This window comes from Oncorhynchus clarkii, chromosome 19 (genome assembly GCF_045791955.1).
Source record: "Oncorhynchus clarkii lewisi isolate Uvic-CL-2024 chromosome 19, UVic_Ocla_1.0, whole genome shotgun sequence".
NCBI lineage: Eukaryota > Metazoa > Chordata > Actinopteri > Salmoniformes > Salmonidae > Oncorhynchus > Oncorhynchus clarkii.
Genome location: NC_092165.1, coordinates 64,487,389 through 64,514,423, shown reverse-complemented (window position 1 = coordinate 64,514,423; position 27,035 = coordinate 64,487,389). Strand labels below are relative to the sequence as shown.

At 42.2% G+C, this 27,035-nt stretch overlaps 1 protein-coding gene across 8 annotated transcripts in view; it reads left to right on the top strand.

Annotated features, from left to right (window-relative positions):
• Window positions 1-27,035, top strand: part of LOC139375482 (attractin-like) — a 161,989-nt gene that overhangs the window by 57,701 nt on the left and 77,253 nt on the right. For 6 of the 8 annotated variants that reach the window (XM_071117304.1, XM_071117306.1, XM_071117303.1 and 3 more), the window contains exons 10-15: window positions 1,169-1,323; window positions 10,837-10,921; window positions 11,835-12,058; window positions 22,154-22,275; window positions 22,481-22,619; window positions 25,774-25,964. In XM_071117304.1, the coding sequence (XP_070973405.1) occupies window positions 1,169-1,323; window positions 10,837-10,921; window positions 11,835-12,058; window positions 22,154-22,275; window positions 22,481-22,619; window positions 25,774-25,964 (916 nt within the window). The remainder of the gene's footprint in view (window positions 1-1,168; window positions 1,324-10,836; window positions 10,922-11,834; window positions 12,059-22,153; window positions 22,276-22,480; window positions 22,620-25,773; window positions 25,965-27,035) is intronic. The other 2 variants (XM_071117307.1, XM_071117305.1) reach the window with 1 other exon arrangement.

Sequence of the window (27,035 nt, the reverse complement as noted above, 5' to 3'; positions counted from 1 at the left end):
AAAGTGAAAACATGTTTTTAGAAGTTTTTGCTCCTTTTTGGAAAATTAAATACAAATATCTTCTTTACATAAGTATTCACATCCCTGAGTCAGTATTTTGTATAAGTATCTATGGCAGCAATTACAGCTGTGAGTGTTTCTGGGTAAGTCTCTAAGAGCAACTGGATTGTACAATATTTGCTCATTTATTATTTTCAAAATTCTTCAGGCTCTCTCAAATTGGTTGCTGATTGTTGCTAGACAACAATTTTCAGGTCTTGACATAGATTATCAACTAGATTTAAGTCAAAAATGTAACTCGGCCCCTGAGGGACATTCACTGTCTTCTTGGTAAGCAACTCCAGTGTAGATTTGGCCTTGTGTTTTAAGTTGTTGTCCTGCTGAAAGGTGAATTAATCTCCCAGTGTCTGGAAAGCAGACTGAACCAGGTTTTCTAGGATTTTGCCTGTGCTTAGCTAAATTTCATAAAAAATATACGGGCAGAAGGTGAGACCCAGATGCAGACACAGGAGGCAGATGGTAAGATGAGATGAGTCTTTGAAGTTGAATAAATCCAAATAGGCAAAAGAATGGTGGTATACAGGCAAAAATGGCGTCCAGAAAACAGGCAAAGATCAAAACGGGGAGGACTAGCAAAAAAAAGAATAGAAAAGGAGTACGGGAAAACACGCTGGTTGACTTGAAAACATACAAGACAAACTGGCACAGAGAGACAGGAAACACAGGGATAAATACACTGGCACAGAGAGACAGGAAACACAGGGATAAATACACTGGTACAGAGAGACAGGAAACACAGGGATAAATACACTGGTACAGAGAGACAGGAAACACAGGGATAAATACACTGGACAATAGTCCAGGTGTGACATAACTAGGGCCTTGTTGACACAACTGTGGGAAGCATTGGAGTCAACATGGACCAGCATCCCTGTGGAACGCTTTCGACACCTTGTAGAGTCCATACCCTCGACAAATTGGAGCTGTTCTGAGGGCAATTCTTTATATAGTGCACTAGGTTTGTCCAGGGCCCATAGGGAATAGGGTGTTCTATTCTTTATATAGTGCACTAGGTTTGTCCAGGGCCCATAGGGAATAGGGGACCATTTGAGGGACACATTGTATCTGTTCTCCTGCTGATGTTCTCAATGGTTCTGTGTGTTTCCAGGACAGTTCTAAAGGACAGCGGGTTCTTCCGGTACCTCCACACGGCGGTCATCGTTAGCGGAACCATGCTGGTGTTTGGAGGAAACACGCACAACGACACGTCCATGAGCCACGGCGCCAAGTGCTTCTCCTCGGACTTCATGGCCTATGACCTGGGTACGTGACAGCCTTAACCTGTTATAACCACTCATAAATTCTTCATTACAAGATGAGCACGCCACAGACATACAACCAGGGGGCGTGACAGCCTCATAACGCACACAGTCATAACAGCACAGACTTAATGGCCTACATCCTGGGCAGTGACAGATTATTTGGCCATTAATAACCTCTCAAAAACACCACATACATATCATTCTAAAGTGTGTTTAGTTCATTAAAACAACAGCAGAGACTGATATCTTGTCCTGAAATCAAATAAAACAAATTGGACTTAGACTTGGCACTCCTGTACCGCTTGCCCTGCGGTAGCAAAGAGAACATTCTAGGACTTGGGTAACTGCCTTTAGAAATGTAAAGGGCCTTCCTCTGACACCGCCTGGTATATCGGTCCTGGATGGCAGGAAGCTTGGCACCAGGGATGTTCAGGGCTTTCCTCTGACACCGCCTGGTATAGAGGTCCTGGATGGCAGGAAGCTTGGCCCCGGTGATGTTCTGGGCTCTACCCACTACCCTTGCGGTCGGATGCCCGAGCAGTTGCCATATCAGGCGGTGATGCAATGCTCTCGACGGTGCAGCTGTAGAACTGTTAGAGGATCTAAGGACCCATGCCACAAATCTTTTCCATCTCCTGAGGGGGAATATGCATTGTCGTTTCCTCTTTACGACTGTCTTGGTGTGTTTGGACCATGATAGTTTGTTGCTGATGTGGACACCAAGGATATTGATGTTGTCGACCTACTCCAGGTCTACAGTTGATGAGAATGGGAGCATGCTTGGCTCTCTTTTTCCTGTAGTCCATGATCATCTCATTTTTTCTTGATCACGTTTTGGGAGAAGTTGGCCAGGTCTCTGACCTCTTCCTTATAGGCTGTTTCATCTCTGTTGGTGATCAGGCCTACCACCGTTGTTGTCTGCAAACTTAATGATGGTGTTGGAGTTGTGCCTGGCCATGCAGTCGTAGGTGAACAGGGAGTACAGGAGAGGACTAAGCACGGACTAATGTCCTCTGTGTTGTTAGTGAATGTGTTAATGTCCTCTGTGTTAGTGAATGTGTTAATGTCCTCTGTGTTAGTGAATGTGTTAATGTCCTCTGTGTTGTTAGTGAATGTGTTAATGTCCTCTGTGTTGTTAGTGAATGTGTTAATGTCCTCTGTGTTGTGAGTGAATGTGTTAATGTCCTCTGTGTTGTTAGTGAATGTGTTAATGTCCTCTGTGTTGTTAGTGAATGTGTTAATGTCCTCTGTGTTAGTGAATGTGTTAATGTCCTCTGTGTTGTTAGTGAATGTGTTAATGTCCTCTGTGTTAGTGAATGTGTTAATGTACTCTGTGTTGTTAGTGAATGTGTTAATGTCCTCTGTGTTAGTGAATGTATTAATGTCCCCTGTGTTGTTAGTGAATGTGTTAATGTCCTCTGTGTTAGTGAATGTGTTAATGTCCTCTGTGTTAGTGAATGTGTTAATGTCCTCTGTGTTAGTGAATGTGTTAATGTCCTCTGTGTTGTTAGTGAATGTGTTAATGTCCTCTGTGTTGTTAGTGAATGTGTTAATGTCCTCTGTGTTAGTGAATGTGTTAATGTCCTCTGTGTTAGTGAATGTGTTAATGTCCTCTGTGTTAGTGAATGTGTTAATGTCCTCTGTGTTAGTGAATGTGTTAATGTCCTCTGTGTTGTTAGTGAATGTGTTAATGTCCTCTGTGTTAGTGAATGTATTAATGTCCCCTGTGTTGTTAGTGTATCTAGTGCAGTTGGCACAGTGGTTGTTGTGAGTGAATATATTAGGGTCCTCTGTGTTGTTAGTGAATGTGTTAATGTCCTCTGTATTGTTAGTGAATGTGTTAATGTCCTCTGTGTTAGTGAATGTGTTAATGTCCTCTGTGTTGTTAGTGAATGTGTTAATGTCCTCTGTGTTGTTAGTGAATGCATTCATGTCCTCTGTGTTGTTAGTGAATGTATTAATGTCCCCTGTGTTGTTAGTGTATATAGTGCAGTTGGCACAGTGGTCGTTGTGAGTGAATGTATTAGGGTCCTCTGTGTTGTTAGTGAATGTGTTAATGTCCTCTGTGTTGTTAGTGAATGTGTTAATGTCCTCTGTGTTGTTAGTGAATGTGTTAATGTCCTCTGTGTTGTGAGTGAATGTGTTAATGTCCTCTGTGTTGTTAGTGAATGTGTTAATGTCCTCTGTGTTGTTAGTGAATGTGTTAATGTCCTCTGTGTTGTTAGTGAATGTGTTAATGTCCTCTGTGTTGTTAGTGAATGTGTTAATGTCCTCTGTGTTGTTAGTGAATGTGTTAATGTCCTCTGTGTTGTTAGTGAATGTATTAATGTCCTCTGTGTTGTTAGTGAATGTGTTAATGTCCTCTGTGTTGTTAGTAAAAGTATTAATGTCCCCTGTGTTGTTAGTGAATGTGTTAATGTCCTCTGTGTTGTTAGTGAATGTGTTAATGTCCTCTGTGTTGTTAGTGAATGTGTTAATGTCCTCTGTGTTGTTAGTGAATGTGTTAATGTCCTCTGTTGTTAGTAAAAGTATTAATGTCCCCTGTGTTGTTAGTGAATGTATTAATGTCCTCTGCGTTGTTAGTGAATGTGTTAATGTCCTCTGTGTTGTGAGTGAATGTGTTAATGTCCCCTGTGTTGTTAGTGAATGTATTAATGTCCTCTGTGTTGTTAGTGAATGTATTAATGTCCTCTGTGTTGTTAGTGAATGTATTAATGTCCTCTGTGTTGTTAGTGAATGTATTAATGTCCTCTGTGTTGTTAGTGAATGTATTAATGTCCTCTGTGTTGTTAGTGAATGTATTAATGTCCTCTGTGTTGTTAGTGAATGTATTAATGTCCTCTGTGTTGTTAGTGAATGTGTTAATGTCCTCTGTGTTGTTAGTGAATGTGTTAATGTCCTCTGTGTTGTTAGTGAATGTATTAATGTCCTCTGTGTTGTTAGTGAATGTATTAATGTCCTCTGTGTTGTTAGTGAATGTGTTAATGTCCTCTGTGTTGTTAGTGAATGTATTAATGTCCTCTGTGTTGTTAGTGAATGTATTAATGTCCTCTGTGTTGTTAGTGAATGTATTAATGTCCTCTGTGTTGTTAGTGAATGTATTAATGTCCTCTGTGTTGTTAGTGAATGTGTTAATGTCCTCTGTGTTGTTAGTGAATGTATTAATGTCCTCTGTGTTGTTAGTTGAATGTATTAATGTCCTCTGTGTTGTTAGTGAATGTATTAATGTCCTCTGTGTTGTTAGTGAATGTATTAATGTCCTCTGTGTTGTTAGTGAATGTCCTCTGTGTTGTTAGTGAATGTATTAATGTCCTCTGTGTTGTTAGTGAATGTATTAATGTCCTCTGTGTTAGTGAATGTATTAATGTCCTCTGTGTTGTTAGTGAATGTATTAATGTCCTCTGTGTTGTTAGTGAATGTATTAATGTCCTCTGTGTTGTTAGTGAATGTGTTAATGTCCTCTGTGTTGTTAGTGAATGTGTTAATGTCCTCTGTGTTGTTAGTGAATGTGTTAATGTCCTCTGTGTTGTTAGTGAATGTGTTAATGTCCTCTGTGTTGTTAGTGAATGTGTTAATGTCCTCTGTGTTGTTAGTGAATGTGTTAATGTCCTCTGTGTTGTTAGTGAATGTATTAATGTCCTCTGTGTTGTTAGTGAATGTATTAATGTCCTCTGTGTTGTTAGTGAATGTATTAATGTCCCCTGTGTTAGTGAATGTATTAATGTCCTCTGTGTTGTTAGTGAATGTATTAATGTCCTCTGTGTTGTTAGTGAATGTATTAATGTCCCCTGTGTTAGTGAATGTGTTAATGTCCCCTGTGTTGTTAGTGAATGTATTAATGTCCTCTGTGTTGTTAGTGAATGTGTTAATGTCACCTGTGTTGTTAGTGAATGTATTAATGTCCTCTGTTGTTAGTGTATCTAGTGCAGTTGGCACAGTGGTCGTTGTGAGTGAATGTATTAATGTCCTCTGTGTTGTTAGTGAATGTATTAATGTCCTCTGTGTTGTTAGAGAATGTATTAATGTCCTCTGTGTTGTTAGTGAATGTATTAATGTCCTCTGTGTTGTTAGTGAATGTATTAATGTCCTCTGTGTTGTTAGTGAATGTATTAATGTCCTCTGTGTTGTTAGTGAATGTATTAATGTCCTCTGTGTTGTTAGTGAATGTGTTAATGTCACCTGTGTTGTTAGTGAATGTGTTAATGTCCTCTGTTGTTAGTGTATCTAGTGCAGTTGGCACAGTGGTCGTTGTGAGTGAATGTATTAGGGTCCTCTATGTTGTTAGTGTATGTAACATGATGGACTGACTGGTTTAAATGTGTATGATGTCAAATCAAATCAAATCAAATTTTATTTGTCACATACACATGGTTAGCAGATGTTAATGCGAGTTTTAGCGAAATGCTTGTGCTTCTAGTTCCGACAATGCAGTAATAACAAGTAATCTAACTAACAATTCCAAAACTACTGTCTTGTACACAGTGTAAGGGGATAAAGAATATGTACATAAGGATATATGAATGAGTGATGGTACAGAGCAGCATAGGCAAGATACAGTAGATGGTATCGAGTACAGTATGTACAAATGAGATGAGTATGTTAACAAAGTGGCATAGTTTAAAGTGGCTAGTGATACATGTATTACATAAGGATACAGTCGATGATATAGAGTACAGTATATACGTATGCATATGAGATGAATAATGTAGGGTAAGTAACATTATATAAGGTAGCATTGTTTAAAGTGGCTAGTGATATATTTACATCATTTCCCATCAATTCCCATTATTAAAGTGGCTGGAGTTGAGTCAGTGTCAGTGTGTTGGCAGCAGCCACTCAGTGTTAGTGGTGGCTGTTTAACAGTCTGATGGCCTTGAGATAGAAGCTGTTTTTCAGTCTCTCGGTCCCAGCTTTGATGCACCTGTACTGACCTCGCCTTCTGGATGATAGCGGGGTGAACAGGCAGTGGCTCGGGTGGTTGATGTCCTTGATGATCTTTATGGCCTTCCTGTGACATCGGGTGGTGTAGGTGTCCTGGAGGGCAGGTAGTTTGCCCCCGGTGATGCGTTGTGCAGACCTCACTACCCTCTGGAGAGCCTTACGGTTGTGGGCGGAGCAGTTGCCGTACCAGGCGGTGATACAGCCCGCCAGGATGCTCTCGATTGTGCATCTGTAGAAGTTTGTGAGTGCTTTTGGTGACAAGCCGAATTTCTTCAGCCTCCTGAGGTTGAAGAGGCGCTGCTGCGCCTTCTTCACGATGCTGTCTGTGTGAGTGGACCAATTCAGTTTGTCTGTGATGTGTATGCCGAGGAACTTAAAACTCGCTACCCTCTCCACTACTGTTCCATCGATGTGGATAGGGGGGTGTTCCCTCTGTTGTTTCCTGAAGTCCACAATCATCTCCTTAGTTTTGTTGACGTTGAGTGTGAGGTTATTTTCCTGACACCACACTCCGAGGGCCCTCACCTCCTCCCTGTAGGCCGTCTCGTCGTTGTTGGTAATCAAGCCTACCACTGTTGTGTCGTCCGCAAACTTGATGATTGAGTTGGAGGCGTGCGTGGCCACGCAGTCGTGGGTGAACAGGGAGTACAGGAGAGGGCTGTGTGATTATTTTACTGAAGGTGATGCCATGTCCATCCTCTATTTTATCCCGTTTGCAACGTTTCCCATCATATTCGAGCTGAATGCTCCTCTCCATCTCTGTGTTTATGGAACTTCTCTTCCTCTTTACTGGTCCGCCGGTCGTCTGTTGTTATTCCGTCGTCTGACGGGGTCCAGGGGTTGAGATCTCCTCACCCACGGCTCTAATTCACGCCAATTTGAACTCTTTTTTCAGGTCGTGATACTCACTTCCCGGAGAGTAGTTACGGTATAGGTGCCTTATAATTGGGTCACGGGACCCGATACCTTGTATTTGAGCCAAATCACAAGCGTTTGCCGATTTATTATGGAGAATACGACCTAATGTCTCCTGCCAGTGACACACTTCAAAATATCACTGCTGTTGACAACACACATAACCATAAATATTCACAGTGGTCTTCCTACTTCCACATAATCTGTCACGGTTCCCCGCCCCAACAGGGCCTAAACCAACCTCCTTATTGCTACTGCCAATACACTCAGCTCGTATTCAAACAACGTTCCAATATCGCTTTGCTTTTCTAACCTGAGGCTCTCCTCCAGAACAGGAAACCTATCACCGTCCACATTCCACTGACCATGTTTCATCTTTAAGCACAGATATTCTCGGATCTCTCCTATTCTCCACCGTACCCACTTCCTGCCTTCGTCCTTCGGCATGGACTACTTCTCTATACTAGTACATGGATGTGCCAACATCTCCATATACCATTTAGACGACAGACACTTAAACAGAATCCAACCCCTAATCTAACCTATTAGGGGGGTTAAACCCTCCTGAACACATTGTGACCACAGTGCTCCAGTCTAACCTATTAGGGGGGTTAAACCCTCCTGAGCACACTGACCACAGTGCTCCAGTCTAACCTATTAGGGGGGTTAAACCCTCCTGAGCACACTATGACCACAGTGCTCCAGTCTAACCCATTAGGGGGTTAAACCCTCCTGAACACATTGTGCCCACAGTGCTCCAGTCTAACATATTAGGGGGTTAAACCCTCCTGAGCATACTGTGACCACAGTGCTCCAGTCTAACCTATTAGGGGGTTAAACCCTCCTAAACACTCTGTGACCACAGTGCTCCAGTCTAACCCATTAGGGGGTTAAACCCTCCTGAGCACACTGTGACCACAGTGCTCCAGTCTAACCTATTAGGGGGTTAAACCCTCCTGAGCACACTGTGACCACAGTGCTCCAGTCTAACCTATTAGGGGGGTTAAACCCTCCTGAGCATACTGTGACCACAGTGCTCCTAACCTATTAGGGGGTTAAACCCTCCTGAGCACACTGTGACCACAGTGCTCCAGTCTAACCTATTAGGGGGTTAAACCCTCCTGAGCACACTGTGACCACAGTGCTCCAGTCTAACCTATTAGGGGGTTAAACCCTCCTGAACACACTGTGCCCCTGTTAATCTTCAGTCTAATCTTTTCCTTCACTCTGCCGTCGAACTCATCCCAAACCATCTCAATTGGGTTGAGGTCGGATGATTGTGGAGGCCAGGTCATCTGATGCAGCACTCCATCACTCTCCTTCTTGGTCAAATAGCCCTTATACAGACTGGAGGTGTGTTGGGTCATTGTCCTGTTGAAAAACAAATGATAGTCCCACTAAGCCCAAACCAGATGAGATGGTGTATCGCTGCAGAATACTGTGTTAGCCATGCTGGTTAAGTGTGCCTTGAATTCTAAATAAAGCATAGATTGTGTCACCAGCAATGCACCCCCACACTATAACACCTCCTTCTCCATGCTTCATCATGGGAAATACACATGCATAGGTCATCCAATCACTTATTCTGCATCTCACAAACCAAAAATCTCAAATTTGGACTCATCAGACCAAAGGACAGATTTCCACTGATCTAATGTCCATTGCTCGTGTTTCTTGGCCCAAAAAACGTATTATTGGTGTCCTTTAGTAGTGGTTTCTTTGCAGGAATTTAACCATGAAGGCCTGATTCACAGTCTCCTCTGAACAGTTGATGTTGAGATGTCTGTTACTAACCCTAAAGCATCTTAACCCTAAAGCATCTTAACCCTAACCCATCTTAACCCTAACGCATCTTAACCCTAACGCATCTTAACCCTAACGCATCTTAACCCTAACGCATCTTAACCCTAACGCATCTTAACCCTAACGCATCTTAACCCTAACGCATCTTAACCCTAACGCATCTTAACCCTAACGCATCTTAACCCTAACGCATCTTAACCCTAACGCATCTTAACCCTAACGCATCTTAACCCTAACGCATCTTAACCCTAACGCATCTTAACCCTAACGCATCTTAACCCTAACACATCTTAACCCTAACGCATCTTAACCCTAACGCATCTTAACCCTAACGCAGTCTAACCCTAACGCAGTCTAACCCTAACGCAGTCTAACGCAGTCTAACGCAGTCTAACGCAGTCTAACGCAGTCTAACCCAGTCTAACCCTAACGCATCTTAACCCTAACGCATCTTAACCCTAACGCATCTTAACCCTAACGCATCTTAACCCTAACGCATCCTAACCCTAACCCATCCTAACCCTAACCCATCCTAACCCTAACCCATCCTAACCCTAACGCATTCTAACCCTAACGCATTCTAACCCTAACGCAGTCTAACCCTAACGCAGTCTAACCCTAACGCAGTCTAACCCTAACGCAGTCTAACCCTAACGCAGTCTAACCCTAACGCAGTCTAACCCTAACGCATCTTAACCCTAACGCAGTCTAACCCTAACGCATCTTAACCCTACCAATCTTAACCTAACCCAGTCTAACCCTAACCCAGTCTAACCCTACCCATCTTAACCCTAACCCATCTTAACCCTAACCCATCTTAACCCTAACCATCTTAACCCTAACCATCTTAACCCTAACCCATCTTAAACCCTAACCCAGTCTACCCTAACCCAGTCTAACCCTAACCCAGTCTAACCCTAACCCAGTCTAACCCTAACCCAGTCTTAACCCTAACGCATCTTAACCCTAACGCATCTTAACCCTAACGCATCTTAACCCTAACGCATCTTAACCCTAACCCATCCTAACCCTAACCCATCCTAACCCTAACCCATCCTAACCCTAACCCATTCTAACCCTAACGCATTCTAACCCTAACGCATTCTAACCCTAACGCAGTCTAACCCTAACGCAGTCTAACCCTAACGCAGTCTAACCCTAACGCAGTCTAACCCTAACGCAGTCTAACCCTAACGCATCTTAACCCTACCAATCTTAACCTAACCCAGTCTAACCCTAACCCAGTCTAACCCTACCCATCTTAACCCTAACCCATCTTAACCCTAACCCATCTTAACCCTAACCATCTTAACCCTAACCATCTTAACCCTAACCATCTTAACCCTAACCCATCTTAAACCCTAACCCAGTCTACCCTAACCCAGTCTAACCCTAACCCAGTCTAACCCTAACCCAGTCTAACCCTAACCCAGTCTTAACCCTAACGCATCTTAACCCTACCCATCTTAACCCTACCCATCTTAACCCTAACGCAGTCTAGCCTAACCCAGTCTAACCCTACCCATCTTAACCCTACCCATCTTAACCCTAACCCATCTTAAACCTAACCCAGTCTAGCCCTAACCCAGTCTAACCCTAACCCATCTTAGCCCCAACCCATCTTAGCCCTAACCCATCTTAACCCTAACCCAGTCGAACCCTAACGCAGTCTAACCCATCCTAACCCAGTCTAACCCTAACCAGTCTAACCCTAACCAGTCTAACCCTAACCAGTCTAACCCTAACCCAGTCTAACCATGTCTAACTGTAACACATTGCTGGTCAGATCATGTAACAACAAGTGGATGTAGAAACTTGTCAATATAAACATGTCTCTCTCTCTCTCTCTAAACAGCATGTGATGAGTGGTCAGTGCTGTCCAGACCAGACCTCCACCATGATGTCAACCGGTTCGGACACACGGCCGTCTACAGTGACAGGTACAGAGAGACCGTCTGCTTCAGGGTCCCTAGCCCAGTAATCGACTATTGGAGCCCAACATCACACCTTATAGTCCAAGGACCTGACATGTTCTCTTTAGAGGTGAAGTGGCTCTGGAAGCCAAAACCGACAAATACTCCATCTAAACGTGAATTGAATCTGAATTGCTGTACGGTTGTAGAAACATATCACATCAAAATACAGGAGTGGGGAGAGGAAGAAAGCTATGGGAACTATGTCTATGGGAACTATGTCTATGGGAACTATGTCTATGGGAACTATGTCTATGGGAACTATGTCTATGGGATTATGTCTATGGGAACTATGTCTATGGGATTATGTCTATGGGAACTATGTCTATGGGAACTATGTCTATGGGAACTATGTCTATGGGAACTATGTCTATGGGAACTATGTCTATGGGAACTATGTCTATGGGAACTATGTCAAGGGAACTATGTCTATGGGAACTATGTCTATGGGAACTATGTCTATGGGAACTATGTCTATGGGAACTATGTCTATGGGATTATGTCTATGGGATTATGTCTATGGGAACTATGTCTATGGGATTATGTCTATGGGAACTATGTCTATGGGAACTATGTCTATGGGAACTATGTCTATGGGAACTATGTCTATGGGAACTATGTCTATGGGAACTATGTCTATGGGAACTATGTCTATGGGAACTATGTCTATGGGAACTATGTCTAGGGAACTATGTCTATGGGAACTATGTCTAGGGAATTTAGTCTAGGGAACTATGTCTAGGGAACTATGTCTATGGGAACTATGTCTATGGGAACTATGTCTATGGGAACTATGTCTATGGGAACTATGTCTATGGAATAAGCTTACTGTACTTTCATGTGTCTTATCTTTCTTTCTACTCCTTCCTCCCCCCTACAGTGTGATGTATGTGTTTGGGGGGTTCAACAGTCTGTTGTTGAGTGATGTCCTGATCTACACGCCAGCCAGCTGCTCCAGCGCTCCCAGCGCTGCCGTCTGTATAGCGGCCTGGCCGGGGGTTCACTGCGTTTGGAATGCTAACTTGGGCTCCTGCCTGCCCTGGGACTCGAACCCCGGATTCCTGGATGAGCAGACCACCCTGGCCTCCTGTGGAACCAGAACATGTAGGTGACCTGTCTATCTAACCACTAGCCTAGTTCCACATATGTGACCACCCGGCTCGATTTGTTCTTATGTATCAACATTTGAAATGGGGTTTCATACATTGGATAAAAGTAGAGACTCAGAGCAAGAATACACTGCATTTGAGGAACAATGGGAAAGTCATTCTGCTTTGAAAGCTGATAAACTTGTAACCTCACTTTTGAGAAAATGTCCCTTGAATATTTTGGTACCTACTGGAGAGTTCTTCTTTGTTTACACCCATTCAGCATTGTTCACACCCTCTTAAGCTTTAGCCCCACCCATCTCTTTCAGGATTCACCTGTGAGGCCATGTACTAAACAACCAAAGATTTCAAGACTTAAGGCTGGCTTATACTACAGGTGTGTTCGTAAATTTAGTCTGGAGTGCCAGAGTGTGCTAAGAGCGTTTGGCTCTCGGAGCGTTCAGAGCTCACACTGGACGCTCTGGCTGAGGAGCAGGGTTGATCTGAGCATTCTGCCCTAACAACAGCAGTCAAGCACCCAAGCTAACTGGCTAACGTTGGCTAGCTGCTAGCTACTTCCAGACACAAATGAGAGAACAGCTCTCTGACCATATTACTCTCCCTAGCAGAGCTGGTTAGGCTGTTTTCATGTTATCCAGAGCGTTGGTGACTAACTGTGCTGCTGGCAACAATTTAATTACGCTTTTTTGCCAACTTCTACTGACACCGGCCATATTCAAAGGGTGTTGAGCGTTGCTAAATTCGTCAGTTATTCTGCGCTCTGCCACATTTAGACGAGAGTGCTCTGAAATCAGAGTAGATAGCCAGAGCAAATTTACCAGCTACGTCTATCGACAGTTGTCGCAGTGACATCATAAACATTCTATTGAAATGGTTAGTTGCATAGAGGAGTCTTTTGTTTAGACATGTATCTAGCTAGCTAAACAATGAACCATAATCCCAACTCATAATGTTACTGCCCTGCATGAATCTGCAGTTAGCTAAACTAACCAGGTTCAATGTTAGCTAACGAAGACGTGGATGTCGATTATGGTAGCCCCCCCCCCCCCCCCCCCGAGACACACCTCTCTGATTCAGAGGGGTTGGGTTAAATGTGGAAGACACACCTCTCTGATTCAGGGGTTGGGTTAAACGTGGAAGACACACCTCTCTGATTCAGAGGGGTTGGGTTAAATGTAAAGACGCACCTCTCTGATTGAGGGGTTGGGTTAAACGTGGAAGACACCTCTGATTCAGAGGGGTTGGGTTAAATGTAGAAGACACACCTCTCTGATTCAGAGGGGTTGGGTTAAACGTGGAAGACACACCTCTCTGATTCAGAGGGGTTGGGTTAAACATGGAAGACACATTTCAGTTGAAGGCATTCAGTTGTACAACTGACTAGGAACCCCCCTTTCTCTAACTTTAACTTAAAATGAAAATGACTTTCTGACTAAATTAGAAACTTGTAATATCTGAAAATGTAGCTAGATAGACTCTATTACCTGTATACATGGCAGGACACTTCTCCCTCTCTGTCACGGATGCCATGGTTGCCTTTTAGTTTGAAGAGAGCAACACTTATGCAGTTCTACTACGTGATGTCTTCCAGAAAGTGGAGAGCAACACTTATGCAGTTCTACTACGTGATGTCTTCCAGAAAGTGGAGAGCAACACTTATGTAGTTCTACTACGTGAAGTCATTCAGAAAGTGGAGAGCAACACTTATGTAGTTCTACTACGTGATGTCTTCCAGAAAGTGGAGAGCAACACTGATGCAGTTCTACTACGTAATGTCTTCCAGAAAGTGGAGAGCAACACTGATGCAGTTCTACTACGTGATGTCTTCCAGAAAAGCAGCGTTAGAAAGGATTACCTACAGATACTGACCAGCTCCTATTATAGACAGAGGTGTGCTACATGGCAGACCAATCAGAATTTATCTCTCTGCATGTCCAGCACACTCATTATTTCAGCCAACCATAGCTAGCTGGAAAGTTGCCAACTTTTTCAATAACTAAACCAACTTGGCTCATAATTTGACCATTTTATTCGTATTTACAGATGGCATACACGTTTTGTTATTAAGGCACATGAAAGTTCACGTCCCAGAAGGCATTTCTGCCAAACAACACATTTTGATTAAAAAATAAAGTTTAGGTTCAAATGGCGCTCCTGTGAAGTAGGGACTCGTGACAGATGCCTGGTTTCCTGAAACGGGTCACATATTTCACACAATGACCATAGGAGTTGGCAAGATACACAACCAGATCTGAGACCAGACTAGAACCAACTTCAACCAGATCTGGGACCAGGCTAGAACCAACTTCAACCAGATCTGGGACCAGGCTAGAACCAACTTCAACCAGATCTGGGACCAGGCTAGAACCAACTTCAACCAGATGTGGGACCAGGCTAGAACCAACTTCAACCAGATCTGGGACCAGGCTAAAACCAACTTCAACCAGGTCTGGGACCAGGCTAGAACCAACTTCAACCAGATCTGGGACCAGGCTAGAACCAACTTCAACCAGATCTGGGACCAGGCTAGAACCAACTTCAACCAGATCTGGGACCAGGCTAGAACAAACTTCAACCAGATCTGGGACCAGGCTAGAACAAACTTCAACCAGATCTGGGACCAGGCTAGAACCAACTTCAACCAGATTTGGGACCAGGCAAGAACCAACTTCAACCAGATGTGGGACCAGGCTAGAACCAACTTCCACCAGATGTGGGACCAGGCTAGAACCAACTTCCACCAGATGTGGGACCAGGCTAGAACCAACTTCCACCAGATGTGGGACCAGGCTAGAACCAACTTCAACCAGATGTGGGACCAGGCTAGAACCAACTTCAACCGGATGTGGGACCAGGCTAGAACCAACTTCAACCGGATGTGGGACCAGGCTAGAACCAGGCTTCAACCGGATGTGGGACCAGGCTAGAACCAGGCTTCAACCGGATGTGGGACCAGGCTAGAACCAACTTCAACCAGATCTGGGACCAGGCTAGAACCAACTTCAACCAGGTCTGGGACCAGGCTAGAACCAACTTCAACCAGGTCTGGGACCAGGCTAGAACCAACTTCAACCAGGTCTGGGACCAGGCTAGAACCAACTTCCACCAGATCTGGGACCAGGCTAGAACCAACTTCCACCAGATCTGGGACCAGGCTAGAACCAACTTCAACCAGATCTGGGACCAGGCTAGAACCAACTTCAACCAGGTCTGGGACCAGGCTAGAACCAACTTCAACCAGATTTGGGACCAGGCTATCTAACCAACTTCATGCCTCAAATCAACTAGCTATCCCTCTGATAACCATGGCCTCCTATCTAACCAACTTCATGCCTCAAATCAACTAGCTATCCCTCTGATAACCATGGCCTCCTATCTAACCAACTTCACTCTGTCTCAAATCATCTAGATACCCTCCATTTATAACCATGGCCTCCTATCTATCCAACTTCATGCCTCAAATCAACTAGCTATCCCTCTAACTAGGTCCATTCTGTCTGACATATTGAACATAGGACCTGACAGGTGTGCCATCCCATCCTTATCTGAATACATAGCAGCATGCGGTCCAATGAGAACGCCTTGTTAGTATCTTCATATCTGTTAGTATACAGTGGGTCTTCATTTAAAAGTTGCATCATACTGTGGCAAGCATGCGGGATGCTGCAGTATGGTGCAATATTTTCATAAATTATCTTTCTGTACTTTGCTCTGTTCATCTTTCCCTCGATCCTGACTAGTCTCCAAGTCCCAGGCACTGAAAAACATCCCCACAGCATGATTCTGCCACCAGCATGCTTCACCGTAGAGATGGTGCCAGGTTTCCTCCAGACATGACGCTTGACATTCAGGCCAAATAGTTAAATCTTGGTTTCATCAGACCAGAGAATCTTGTTTCTCACGGTCTGTTCTTTAGGTGCTTTTTTGGCAAACTCCAAGCTGGCAGTCGTGCCTTTTACTGAGGAGTGGGTTCCATCTGGCAACTACCATAAAGGCCTGATTGGTGGAGTGCTGCAGAGATGGTTGTCCTTCTGGAAGATTCTCCCATCTCCATAGAGGATCTCTGGAGCTCTGTGTGAGTGACCATCGGGTTCTTTGCCACCTCCCTGACCAAGGCCCTTCTCCCCTGATTGTTCAGTTTGGCCGGGCGGCCAGTTCTAGGAAGAGTTTTGGTGGTTCCAAACTTCTCCCATTTAAGAATGATGGAGGCCACTGTGTTCTTGGAGACCTTCAATGATGCAGAAATGTTTTGGTACCCTTCCCCAGATCTGTGCCTCAACACAATCCTGTCTCTGAGCTCTACGGACCATTCCTTCAACCTCATGGCTTGGGTTTTGTTCTGACATGCACTGTCAACTGTGGGACCTTATATAGACAGGTGTGTGTCTTTCCAAATCATGTCCAATCAATTGAATTGACCACATGTGGACTCCAATCAAGTTGTAGAAACACCTCAAGGATGATCAATGGAAACAGGATGCACCTGAACTCAATTTCAACTCTCATAGCAAAGAGTCTGAATAGTTATGTAAATAAGGAATCTTTTTTTGTGCATTGTATCTGTGTGTGTACAGTGCAGTATATCTATCTGTGTGTACAGTGCAGTATATCTATCTGTGTGTACAGTGCAGTATATCTATCTGTGTGTACAGTGTAGTATATCTATCTGTGTGTGCAGTGTAGTATATCTATCTGTGTGTACAGTGCAGTATATCTATCTGTGTGTACAGTGCAGTATATCTGTGTGTACAGTGCAGTATATCTGTGTGTGTGCAGTGCAGTATGTATATCTGTGTGTGTACAGTGCAGTATATCTATCTGTGTGTGTACAGTGCAGTATATCTATCTGTGTGTGTACAGTGCAGTATATCTATCTGTGTGTGTACAGTGCAGTATATCTATCTGTGTGTGTACAGTGCAGTATATCTATCTGTGTATACAGTGCAGTATATCTATCTGTGTGTATACAGCGCAGTATATCTATCTGTGTGTACAGCGCAGTATATCTATCTGTGTGTACAGCGCAGTATATCTATCTGTGTGTGTGTGTACAGTGCAGTACAGTGCAGTATATCTATCTCTGTGTGTACAGTGCAGTATATCTATGTGTGTGTACAGTGCAGTATATCTATCTGTGTGTATACAGTGCAGTATATCTGTGTGTATACAGTGCAGTATATCTATCTGTGTATACAGTGCAGTATATCTATCTGTGTGTATGCAGTGCAGTATATCTATCTGTGTGTACAGCGCAGTATATCTATCTGTGTGTGTAGTATATCTATCTGTGTGTATACAGTGCAGTATATCTATCTGTGTGTGTGCAGTGCAGTATATCTATCTGTGTGTACAGTGCAGTATATGTATCTGTGCGTGTGTGTACAGTGCAGTATATCTATCTGTGTGTGTGTACAGTGCAGTATATCTATCTGTGTGTGTGTACAGTGCAGAAAATCTACAGTTGAAGTCGGAAGTTTTCATACACTTAGATTGGAGTCATTAAAACTAATTTTTCAACCACTCAACACATTTTTTGTTAACAAACTATAGTTTTGGCAAGTTGGTTAGGACATCTACTTTGTACATGACACAAGTAATTTTTCCAACAATTGTTTACAGACAGATTATTTCACTTATAATTCACTGTATCACAATTCCAGTGGGTCAGAGGTTCACATACACTAAGTTGACTGTACCTTTAAACAGCTTGGAAAATTCCAGAAAATGTCATGGCTTTAGAAGCTTCTGATAGGCGAGTTGATGTCATTTGAGTCAATTGGAGGTGTACATGTGGATGTATTTCAAGGCCTACCTTCAAACTCAGTGCCTCTTTGCTTGACATCTGTGTGTACAGTCATGGCCGAAAGGTTTGAGAATGTGTCTTTAGATATTTTTGTCAGATGTTACTATGGAATACTGAAGTATAATTACAAACATTTCATAAGTGTCAAAGGCTTTTATTGACAATTACATGAAGTTGATGCAAAGAGTCAATATTTGCCGTGTTGACCCTTCTTTTTCAAGACCTCTGCAATCCACCCTGTCATGCTGTCAAATTAACTTCTGGGCCACATCCTGACTGATGGCAGCCCATTCTTGCATAATCAATGCTTGGAGTTTGTCAGAATTTGTGGGTTTTTGTTTGTCCACCTGCCTCTTGAGGATTGACCACAAGTTCTCAATGGGATTAAGGTCTGGGGAGTTTCCTGGCCATGGACCCAAAATATCGATGTTTTGTTCCCTGATCCACTTAGTTATCACTTTTGCCTCATGGCAAGGTGCTCAATCATGCTGGAAAAGGCATTGTTCGTCACCAAACTGTTCCTGGATGGTTGGGAGAAGTTTCTCTCGAAGGATGTGTTGGTACCATTCTTTAATCATGGCTGTGTTTAGGCAAAATTGTGAGTGAGCCCACTCCCTTGAATGAGAAGCAACCCCACGCATGAATGGTCTCAGGATGCTTTACTGTTTGCATGACACAGGACTTATGGTAGCGCTCACCTTGTCTTCTCCAGGCAAGCTTTTTTCCTGATGCCCTAAACAAACAGAAAGGGGATTCATCAGAGTGCCCAGTCTTCAGCAGTCCAATCCCTGTACCTTTTGCAGAATATCAGTCTGTCCCTGATGTTTTTCCTGGAGAGAAGTGGCTTCTTTGCTGCCCTTCTTGACACCAGGCCATCCTCCAAAAGTCTTTGCCTCACTGTGCATGCAGATGCACTCACACCTGCCTGCTGCCATTCCTGAGCAAGCTCTGTATTGGTGGTGCCCCGATCCCACAGCTGAATCAACTTTAGGAGACGATCCTGGCGCTTGCTGGACTTTCTTGGGCGCTCTGAAGCCTTCTGCACAACAATTGAACCACTCTCCTTGATGTTCTTGATGATCCGATGAATGGTTGATTTAGGTGCAATCTTACTGGCAGCAATATCCTTGCCTGTGAAGCCCTTTTTGTGCAAAGCAATGATGACGGCACGTGTTTCCTTGCAGGTAACTATGGTTGACAGAGGAAGAACAATGATTCCAAGCACCACCCTCCTTTTGAAGCTTCCAGTCTGTTATTCAAACTCAATCAGCATGACAGAGTGATCTCCAGCCTTGTCCTCGTCAACGCCGACACCTGTGTTAATGAGAAAATCACTAACATGATGTCAGCTGGTCCTTTTGTGGCAGGGCTGAAATGCAGTGGAAATGTTTTTTGGGATTTAGTTAATTTGCATGGAAAAGAGGGACTTTGCAATTAATTGCAATTCATCTAATCACTCTTCATAACATTCTGGAGTATATGCAAATTGCAGACTTTGTGAAAACGTAATAGTCGCCACGACTATACAGTGCAGTACATCTGTTTGTGTCTACAGTGCAGTGTTTGTGTCTACAGTGCAGTACATCTGTGTCTACAGTGCAGTACATCTGTTTGGGTCTACAGTGCAGTACATCTGTTTGTGTCTACAGTGCAGTACATCTGTGTCTACAGTGCAGTACATCTGTTTGGGTCTACAGTGCAGTACATCTGTTTGGGTCTACAGTGCAGTACATCTGTTTGTGTGTGTACAGTGCAGTACATATGTGTGTGTGTACAGTACAGTACATATGTGTGTGTGTACAGTGCAGTACATATGTGTGTGTGTACAGTACAGTACATATGTGTGTGTGTACAGTGCAGTACATATGTGTGTGTGTACAGTGCGGTACATCTGTCTGTGTGTACAGCGCGATACATTTGTCTGTGTGTACAGCACGGTACATTTGTCTGTGTGTACAGCACGGTACATTTGTCTGTGTGTACAGCACGGTACATTTGTCTGTGTGTACAGCACGGTACATTTGTCTGTGTGTACCGCGCGGTACATTTGTCTGTGTGTACAGCGCGGTACATTTGTCTGTGTGTACAGCGCGGTACATTTGTCTGTGTGTACAGCGCGGTACATTTGTCTGTGTGTACAGCGCGGTACATTTGTCTGTGTGTACAGCGCGGTACATTTGTCTGTGTGTACAGCGCGGTACATTTGTCTGGGCCATCCTCTTGCACAGTTTCATCTGTGTTTTCTGGAGGTATGTGTCTCTCTGTGTGCGTACATGTCTCTGTGTGTGTTCAGGACATTACTTCAGACTAGCTCTCCAGCTGGGTCTTCTAACATGCTGTGTTTGGTTCGGTGTCGTGTTGTCACGGCTGCAGTAATCTCCTCTATTTCCCCGTTGGCAGACTCATTTTCTGGGGTTGGAGATGAAAACTGCATCCTGAATATCTTTCACACACATCTAACACAGGACTCCAAAAGTCAGGCAGCAATGCCCTAGAACTGGTCATGTCTAATTAAGCAATAGGCCTGAGGGGGTGTGGTATATGGCCAATATACCACGGCTAAGGGCTGTTCTTAGGCACGACACAACAGCCCTTAGCCGTGGTATATTGACCATATACCACAACTCCCTGAGGTGCCTTATCGCTATTATAAACTGGTTACCAACACAATTAGAACAGTAAAAATATATGTTTTGTCCTACCCGTGGTCTGATATACCACGGCTGTCAGCCAATCAGCATTAAGGGGGGGGGCCTTCCTCTTTTATCTATTGTTCCTCAAGCAAGATGGAGGCTGATATCTCGAGTTTCCATCAGACCAACAACTTGAATGCCCTGCTCCTTTTTAGTTGTCTAAAAATCACTACATTGCACAAAACATTTATTTTTTTTAACCATTTGTGTGTACTTTACTGTATTTATACTTGGGATATCGTGTTTCAACAGTAAATGTAAAAAAAATGACTGGAGACATTTTATTGTGGATGTTGACAACGATCATGACCAATGACCAGTACAGCTGTACAGCCAATACTACTACTATACTAATACTGTACTAATACTGTACGAATCATGTATTAATATTAATACTGTACGAATCATGTAGTAATACTAATACTGTACTAATACTGTACTAATCATGTATAAATACTAATACTGTACTAATCATGTATAAATACTAATACTGAATGAATCATGTATTAATACTAATACTGTACGAATCATGTATTAATACTGATACTTTACTAATACTGTATGAATCATGTATGAATACTAATACTGTATGAATCATGTATGAATACTAATACTGTATGAATCATGTATTAATACTAATACTGTATGAATCATGTATTAATACCAATACTGTATGAATCATGTATTAATACTAATACTATACGAATCATGTATTAATACTGATACTTTACTAATACTGTATGAATCATGTATTAATACAAATACTGTATGAATCATGTATTAATACTGATACTTTACTAATACTGTATGAATCATGTATTAATACTGATACTTTACTAATACCGTATGAATCATGTATTAATACTGATACTGTATGAATCATGTATTAATACTGATACTGTATGAATCATGTATTAATACTGATACTGTATGAATCATGTATTAATACTGATACTTACTAATACTGTATGAATCATGTATTAATACTGATACTGTATGAATCATGTATTAATACTAATACTGTATGAATCATCTATTAATACTGATACTTTACTAATACTGTATGAATCATGTATTAATACTGATACTTTACTAATACTGTATGAATCATGTATTAATACTGATACTGTATGAATCATGTATTAATACTAACTGTATGAATCATGTATTAATACTGATACTGTATGAATCATGTATTAATACTGATACTTTACTAATACTGTATGAATCATGTATAAATACTAATACTGTATGAAGCATGTATTAATACTGATACTGTACGAATCATGTATTAATACTGATACTGTATGAATCATGTATTAATACTGATACTGTATGAGTCATGTATTAATACTTTACTAATACAGTATGAATCATGTATTAATACTTTACTAATACAGTATGAATTTATGTATGAATACCAATACTATTCTAATACTGTATGAATACTGTACGCATACTAATACTGTATGAATAATATATGCATACTAATACTGTATGAATACTGCACACATACTACTACTGTACGGATACTGTACATGTACTGTAACTATACTACAACTGTACTAAATATGACTTTCTGGTTGTATCGTAGATGTTGACAACGATCGTTGTGACCAGTACACGGACTGCTACAGCTGTACAGCCAATACTAACGGCTGCCAGTGGTGTGCTGTTCAGTGTGTCTCCGTGAGCTCCAACTGTACGGCCGTCACGGTAAGAATGGCCAATGGGCTGCACTCATTATCATTACATTATAGGACTTTACATGTAGATTTACATGGACTTTACACAATGTTTCTTTGTTGCAGAATTCCAGTAAATTCCCAGGGTTTTCAGAAATGGGAAGGTTCCTGGAATCAGGAGGGAGAAAGCAGAACATACTTGTTATTAATATGTATGACATGTCTTCCTATCCCAGGGGGCCATAGTGGAGTATGATGTCTGTCCTAAAGACAACCCGTCATATGTCTGCAACAAGAAGACCAGCTGTAAGAGCTGTGGGGTGGACCAGAACTGCCAGTGGGAACCTCGAAACCAGGAGTGCATCGCTCTACCAGGTGAGAACCCCAAAAAAGAAGTGTATATGCTTACCTGGTAACCTAGAAAACAACTGCTAAGAACCCAGGAACCAGAAGTGTATCTCTCTGCCTGGTAAGAAACCAGAAGTGTATCTCTCTACCTGGTAAGAAACCAGAAGTGTATCTCTCTGTCTGGTAAGAAACCAGAAGTGTATCTCTCTACCTCGTAAGAAACCAGAAGTGTATCTCTCTGTCTGGTAAGAAACCAGAAGTGTGTATTTCTGCCTGGTAAGAAACCAGAAGTGTGTATTTCTGCCTGGTAAGAAACCAGAAGTGTGTATTTCTGCCTGGTAAGAAACCAGACGTGTGTATTTCTGCCTGGTAAGAAACCAGAAGTGTGTATCCCTACCTGGTAAGAAACCAGAAGTGTATCTCTCTGTCTGGTAAGAAACCAGAAGTGTGTATTTTTGCCTGGTAAGAAACCAGAAGTGTGTATCCTCTGCCTGGTAAGAAACCAGAAGTGTGTATCCCTACCTGGTAAGAAACCAGAAGTGTATCTCTCTGTCTGGTAAGAAACCAGAAGTGTATATCTCTGTCTGGTAAGAATCCAGAAGTGTATCTCTCTGTCTGGTAAGAAACCAGAAGTGTGTATTTCTGCCTGGTAAGAAACCAGAAGTGTGTATTTCTGCCTGGTAAGAAACCAGAAGTGTGTATTTCTGCCTGGTAAGAAACCAGAAGTGTGTATCCCTACCTGGTAAGAAACCAGAAGTGTATCTCTCTGTCTGGTAAGAAACCAGAAGTGTGTATTTCTGCCTGGTAAGAAACCAGAAGTGTGTATTTCTGCCTGGTAAGAAACCAGAAGTGTGTATTTCTGCCTGGTAAGAAACCAGAAGTGTGTATCCCTACCTGGTAAGAAACCAGAAGTGTATCTCTCTGTCTGGTAAGAAACCAGAAGTGTGTATTTTTGCCTGGTAAGAAACCAGAAGTGTGTATCCTCTGCCTGGTAAGAAACCAGAAGTGTATCTCTCTACCTGGTAAGAAACCAGAAGTGTGTATCCCTACCTTGTAAGAAACCAGAAGTGTATCTCTCTACCTGGTAAGAAACCAGAAGTGTATCTCTCTACCTGGTAATACAAAATCTTGTCTGTATAGTACTGTACATCTCTCATCAAAGCTGTACTGGTTTGCTAGTGTTTAACAGTATACTGTGCTGTGCAGGGAGGGATGTGATACTTCCTAATGAATTAATCAGGGATTCCTGATTTTCTTAGATGTGTCCTCCATTTACAGACAGAGCCTTCAGAAAGTATTCACACTCCTTGACTTTTTCTAAATGTTGTTGTGTTACTGTTTTGTGTCCCTGATCTACACTCTACCCCATAATGCCAAAGTGGAATTTTATTTTTTTGAAATTAATAAAAAATGAAAAGCTGAAAAGGTCTTGAGTCAATAGGTATTTATCCCCTTTGTTATGGCATAAATAAGTTTAGGAGTAAAAATGTGCTTAACAAACGTAATAATTAGCATGGACTCATTCCATGGTTAATAATATAGATACGTTTTTCCCCTTTGTACTTTTACCCCATTTCCGTGATGTTTATTTGGTAGTTAGTATTGGTCACGTGGTTAGCAGATGTTAATGCAAGTATAGCAAAATGCTTGTGCTTCTAGTTTATGAAAATGCAGTAATATCTAACAATTCCCCAACAACTACCTAATGTCCTGATCAGTTGGTGTTAGTCCTGTCCAATCGCTAGGGCTGTTGCGGTGACCACATTACCGCCACACATGAGTCATGAAGGCAGTCAAATTCCATATGACCGTTTAGTCACGGTAATTAGGCTTCTCCAAGCTCTGACGCTGCTGATGGTCATTAATAGTCTACCAAACATGCTAACTGCCTGGTACTCAGTACTCTATTGTCCTTCTAATCACTCTGACATCAATGCAAATGAAATGGAAAATCTAATCAAACACCTCATGAGAGCCCATGAGCTCATGTTGCACAACATTTCTATAGGTTATGCAATTTGGGGATAAAACAGACTGATGGCCTCTATTAAAAAGAGGAGGATCCAATCAGCTTTCTATAGGCTAACCCTACTATATTTATTTTAAACTGTCCTAATATTAAGCATTAAGCAAAATCTTTGAGGAAAACCTGGTTGTCTGCTTTCCAACAGACACTGGGAGAAGAAAATCAATGGCAATACTTGAAATTGTCTGTCTAGCATCAACATTCAATTTGACAGAGCTTGAAGAATTTTGAAAAGAATAATGGACAAATATTGTACAATCCAGGTGTGCAAAGCTCTTAGACTTACACAGAAAGACTCACAGCTGTAATCGCTGCCAAAGGTGATTCTAAAAAGTATTGACTGATGCTGATGTAAATTGGATAAATGTGCAAACATTTCTAAAAACATGTATTCACTTTGTCGTTATGGGGTATTGTGTGTAGATGGGTGAGCTTTTGTATTTATTTAATCCATTTTGATAAAATCTGTAACACCAAAAAAATTTGGAATAAATTAAGGGGTATGAATACTTTCTGAAGGCACTGTACCATAGAAAATGGTCGATTTTTTTTTTTCTTTTTTTTTTTTTTTTCTACAGATGTGTATGTTGCCCTGACAAGTTGGTGTTAGATGTTTTAAAGGGATACTTTGGGATGTTGGCAATGAGGGCCTTAATCTACTTCCCCATAGTCATGCTAGTAGATACCCATAGACATCAAATCAAATGTATTTATATAGCCCTTCGTACATCAGCTGATATCTCAAAGTGCTGTACAGAAACCCAGCCTAAAACCCCAAATAGCAAGCAATGCAGGTGTAGAAGCATGGTGGCTAGGAAAAACTCCCTAGAAAGGCCAAAACCTAGGAAGAAACCTAGAGTGGAACCAGGCTATGTGGGGTGGCCAGTCCTCTGGGAATGACTTCCAGTCATTGTGCTAACGCTAGTTAGCTTTGGCTCGCAAAACTACTTGTAACTTCCTTCATACTGGACACAGAGAAATGAACATGGTATCCATGAGTTCATCTGACTGGGGAACTAGATGAAGGGCCTCATTGACAAAATCCACAAGGTTTCCCTTTAACGGTCCTGTCCTGTTCTTCTTGCAGAGAACCTTTCTTTCTATAGACATCTATCTCTCTTTATAATATATCAAAATGTATCTTTCTCCCTCCAGAGAATATTTGTGGTGAGAGTTGGCACCTGGTGGGTAACTCGTGTCTGAAGTTCATCACAGCTAAGGACTCGTACGACAACGCCAAGCTGACCTGTCGTGGTCACAACGCCGTCCTGGCCTCGTTGACCAATCAGAAGAAGGTGGACTTCGTCCTTAAAGAGCTGCAGATCATGAACGTTCTGGTGAGCAAGGTCACTATAGTTACAATATATTACAACATATATAGAAAGGTCACTATAGTTACAATAAATTAGAACATACAGTGGGGCAAAAAAGTATTTAGTCAGCCACCAATTGTGCAAGTTCTCCCACTTAAAAGATGAGAGAGGCCTGTAATTTTCATCATAGGTACACTTCAACTATGACAGAAAATAAGTATTTGGTCAATAACAAAAGTTTATCTCAATACTTTGTTATATACCCTTTGTTGGCAATGACAGAGGTCAAACGTTTTCTGTAAGTCTTCACAAGGTTTTCACACACTGTTACTGGTATTTTGGCCCATTCCTCCATGCAGATCTCCTCTAGAGCAGTGATGTTTTGGGGCTGTTGCTGGGCAACACGGACTTTCAACTCCCTCCAAAGATTTTCTATGGGGTTGAGATCTGGAGACTGGCTAGGCCACTCCAGGACCTTGAAATGCTTGAAATGCTTCTTACGAAGCCACTCCTTCGTTGCCCGGGCGGTGTGTTTGGGATCATTGTCATGCTGAAAGACCCAGCCACGTTTCATCTTCAATGCCCTTGCTGATGGAAGGAGGTTTTCACTCAAAATCTCACTCAAAATCTCAGATAAAAAACACAGCCATTTTTCCAGCCAAAGATTGGAGTCACAAAAAGTAGAAATATAGATCAAATTAATCACTAACCTTTGATGATCTTCATCAGATGACACTCATAGGACATCATTTTACACAATACATGTATGTTTTGTTCAATAATGTGCATATTTATATCCAAAAATCTCATTGGCGCCTTACGTGCAGAACTGTTTTGATTCCAAAACATCCGTTGATTTTGCAGAAATTCTCAAACTTGACGGAAAAAGCATAATCTGAGAACGGCGCTCAGAACCCAAAACAGCCAGAGGAACATCCGCATGGAATCAACATAGTTAGAATCAAGTTAAGTTAGAGCCAAGTTAACAAACAGATTACCGACCATTTCGAACCCCACCGTACCTTCTCAGCTATGCAATCTGGTTTCAGAGCTGGTCATGGGTACACCTCAGCCACGCTCAAGGTCCTAAACGATATCATAACC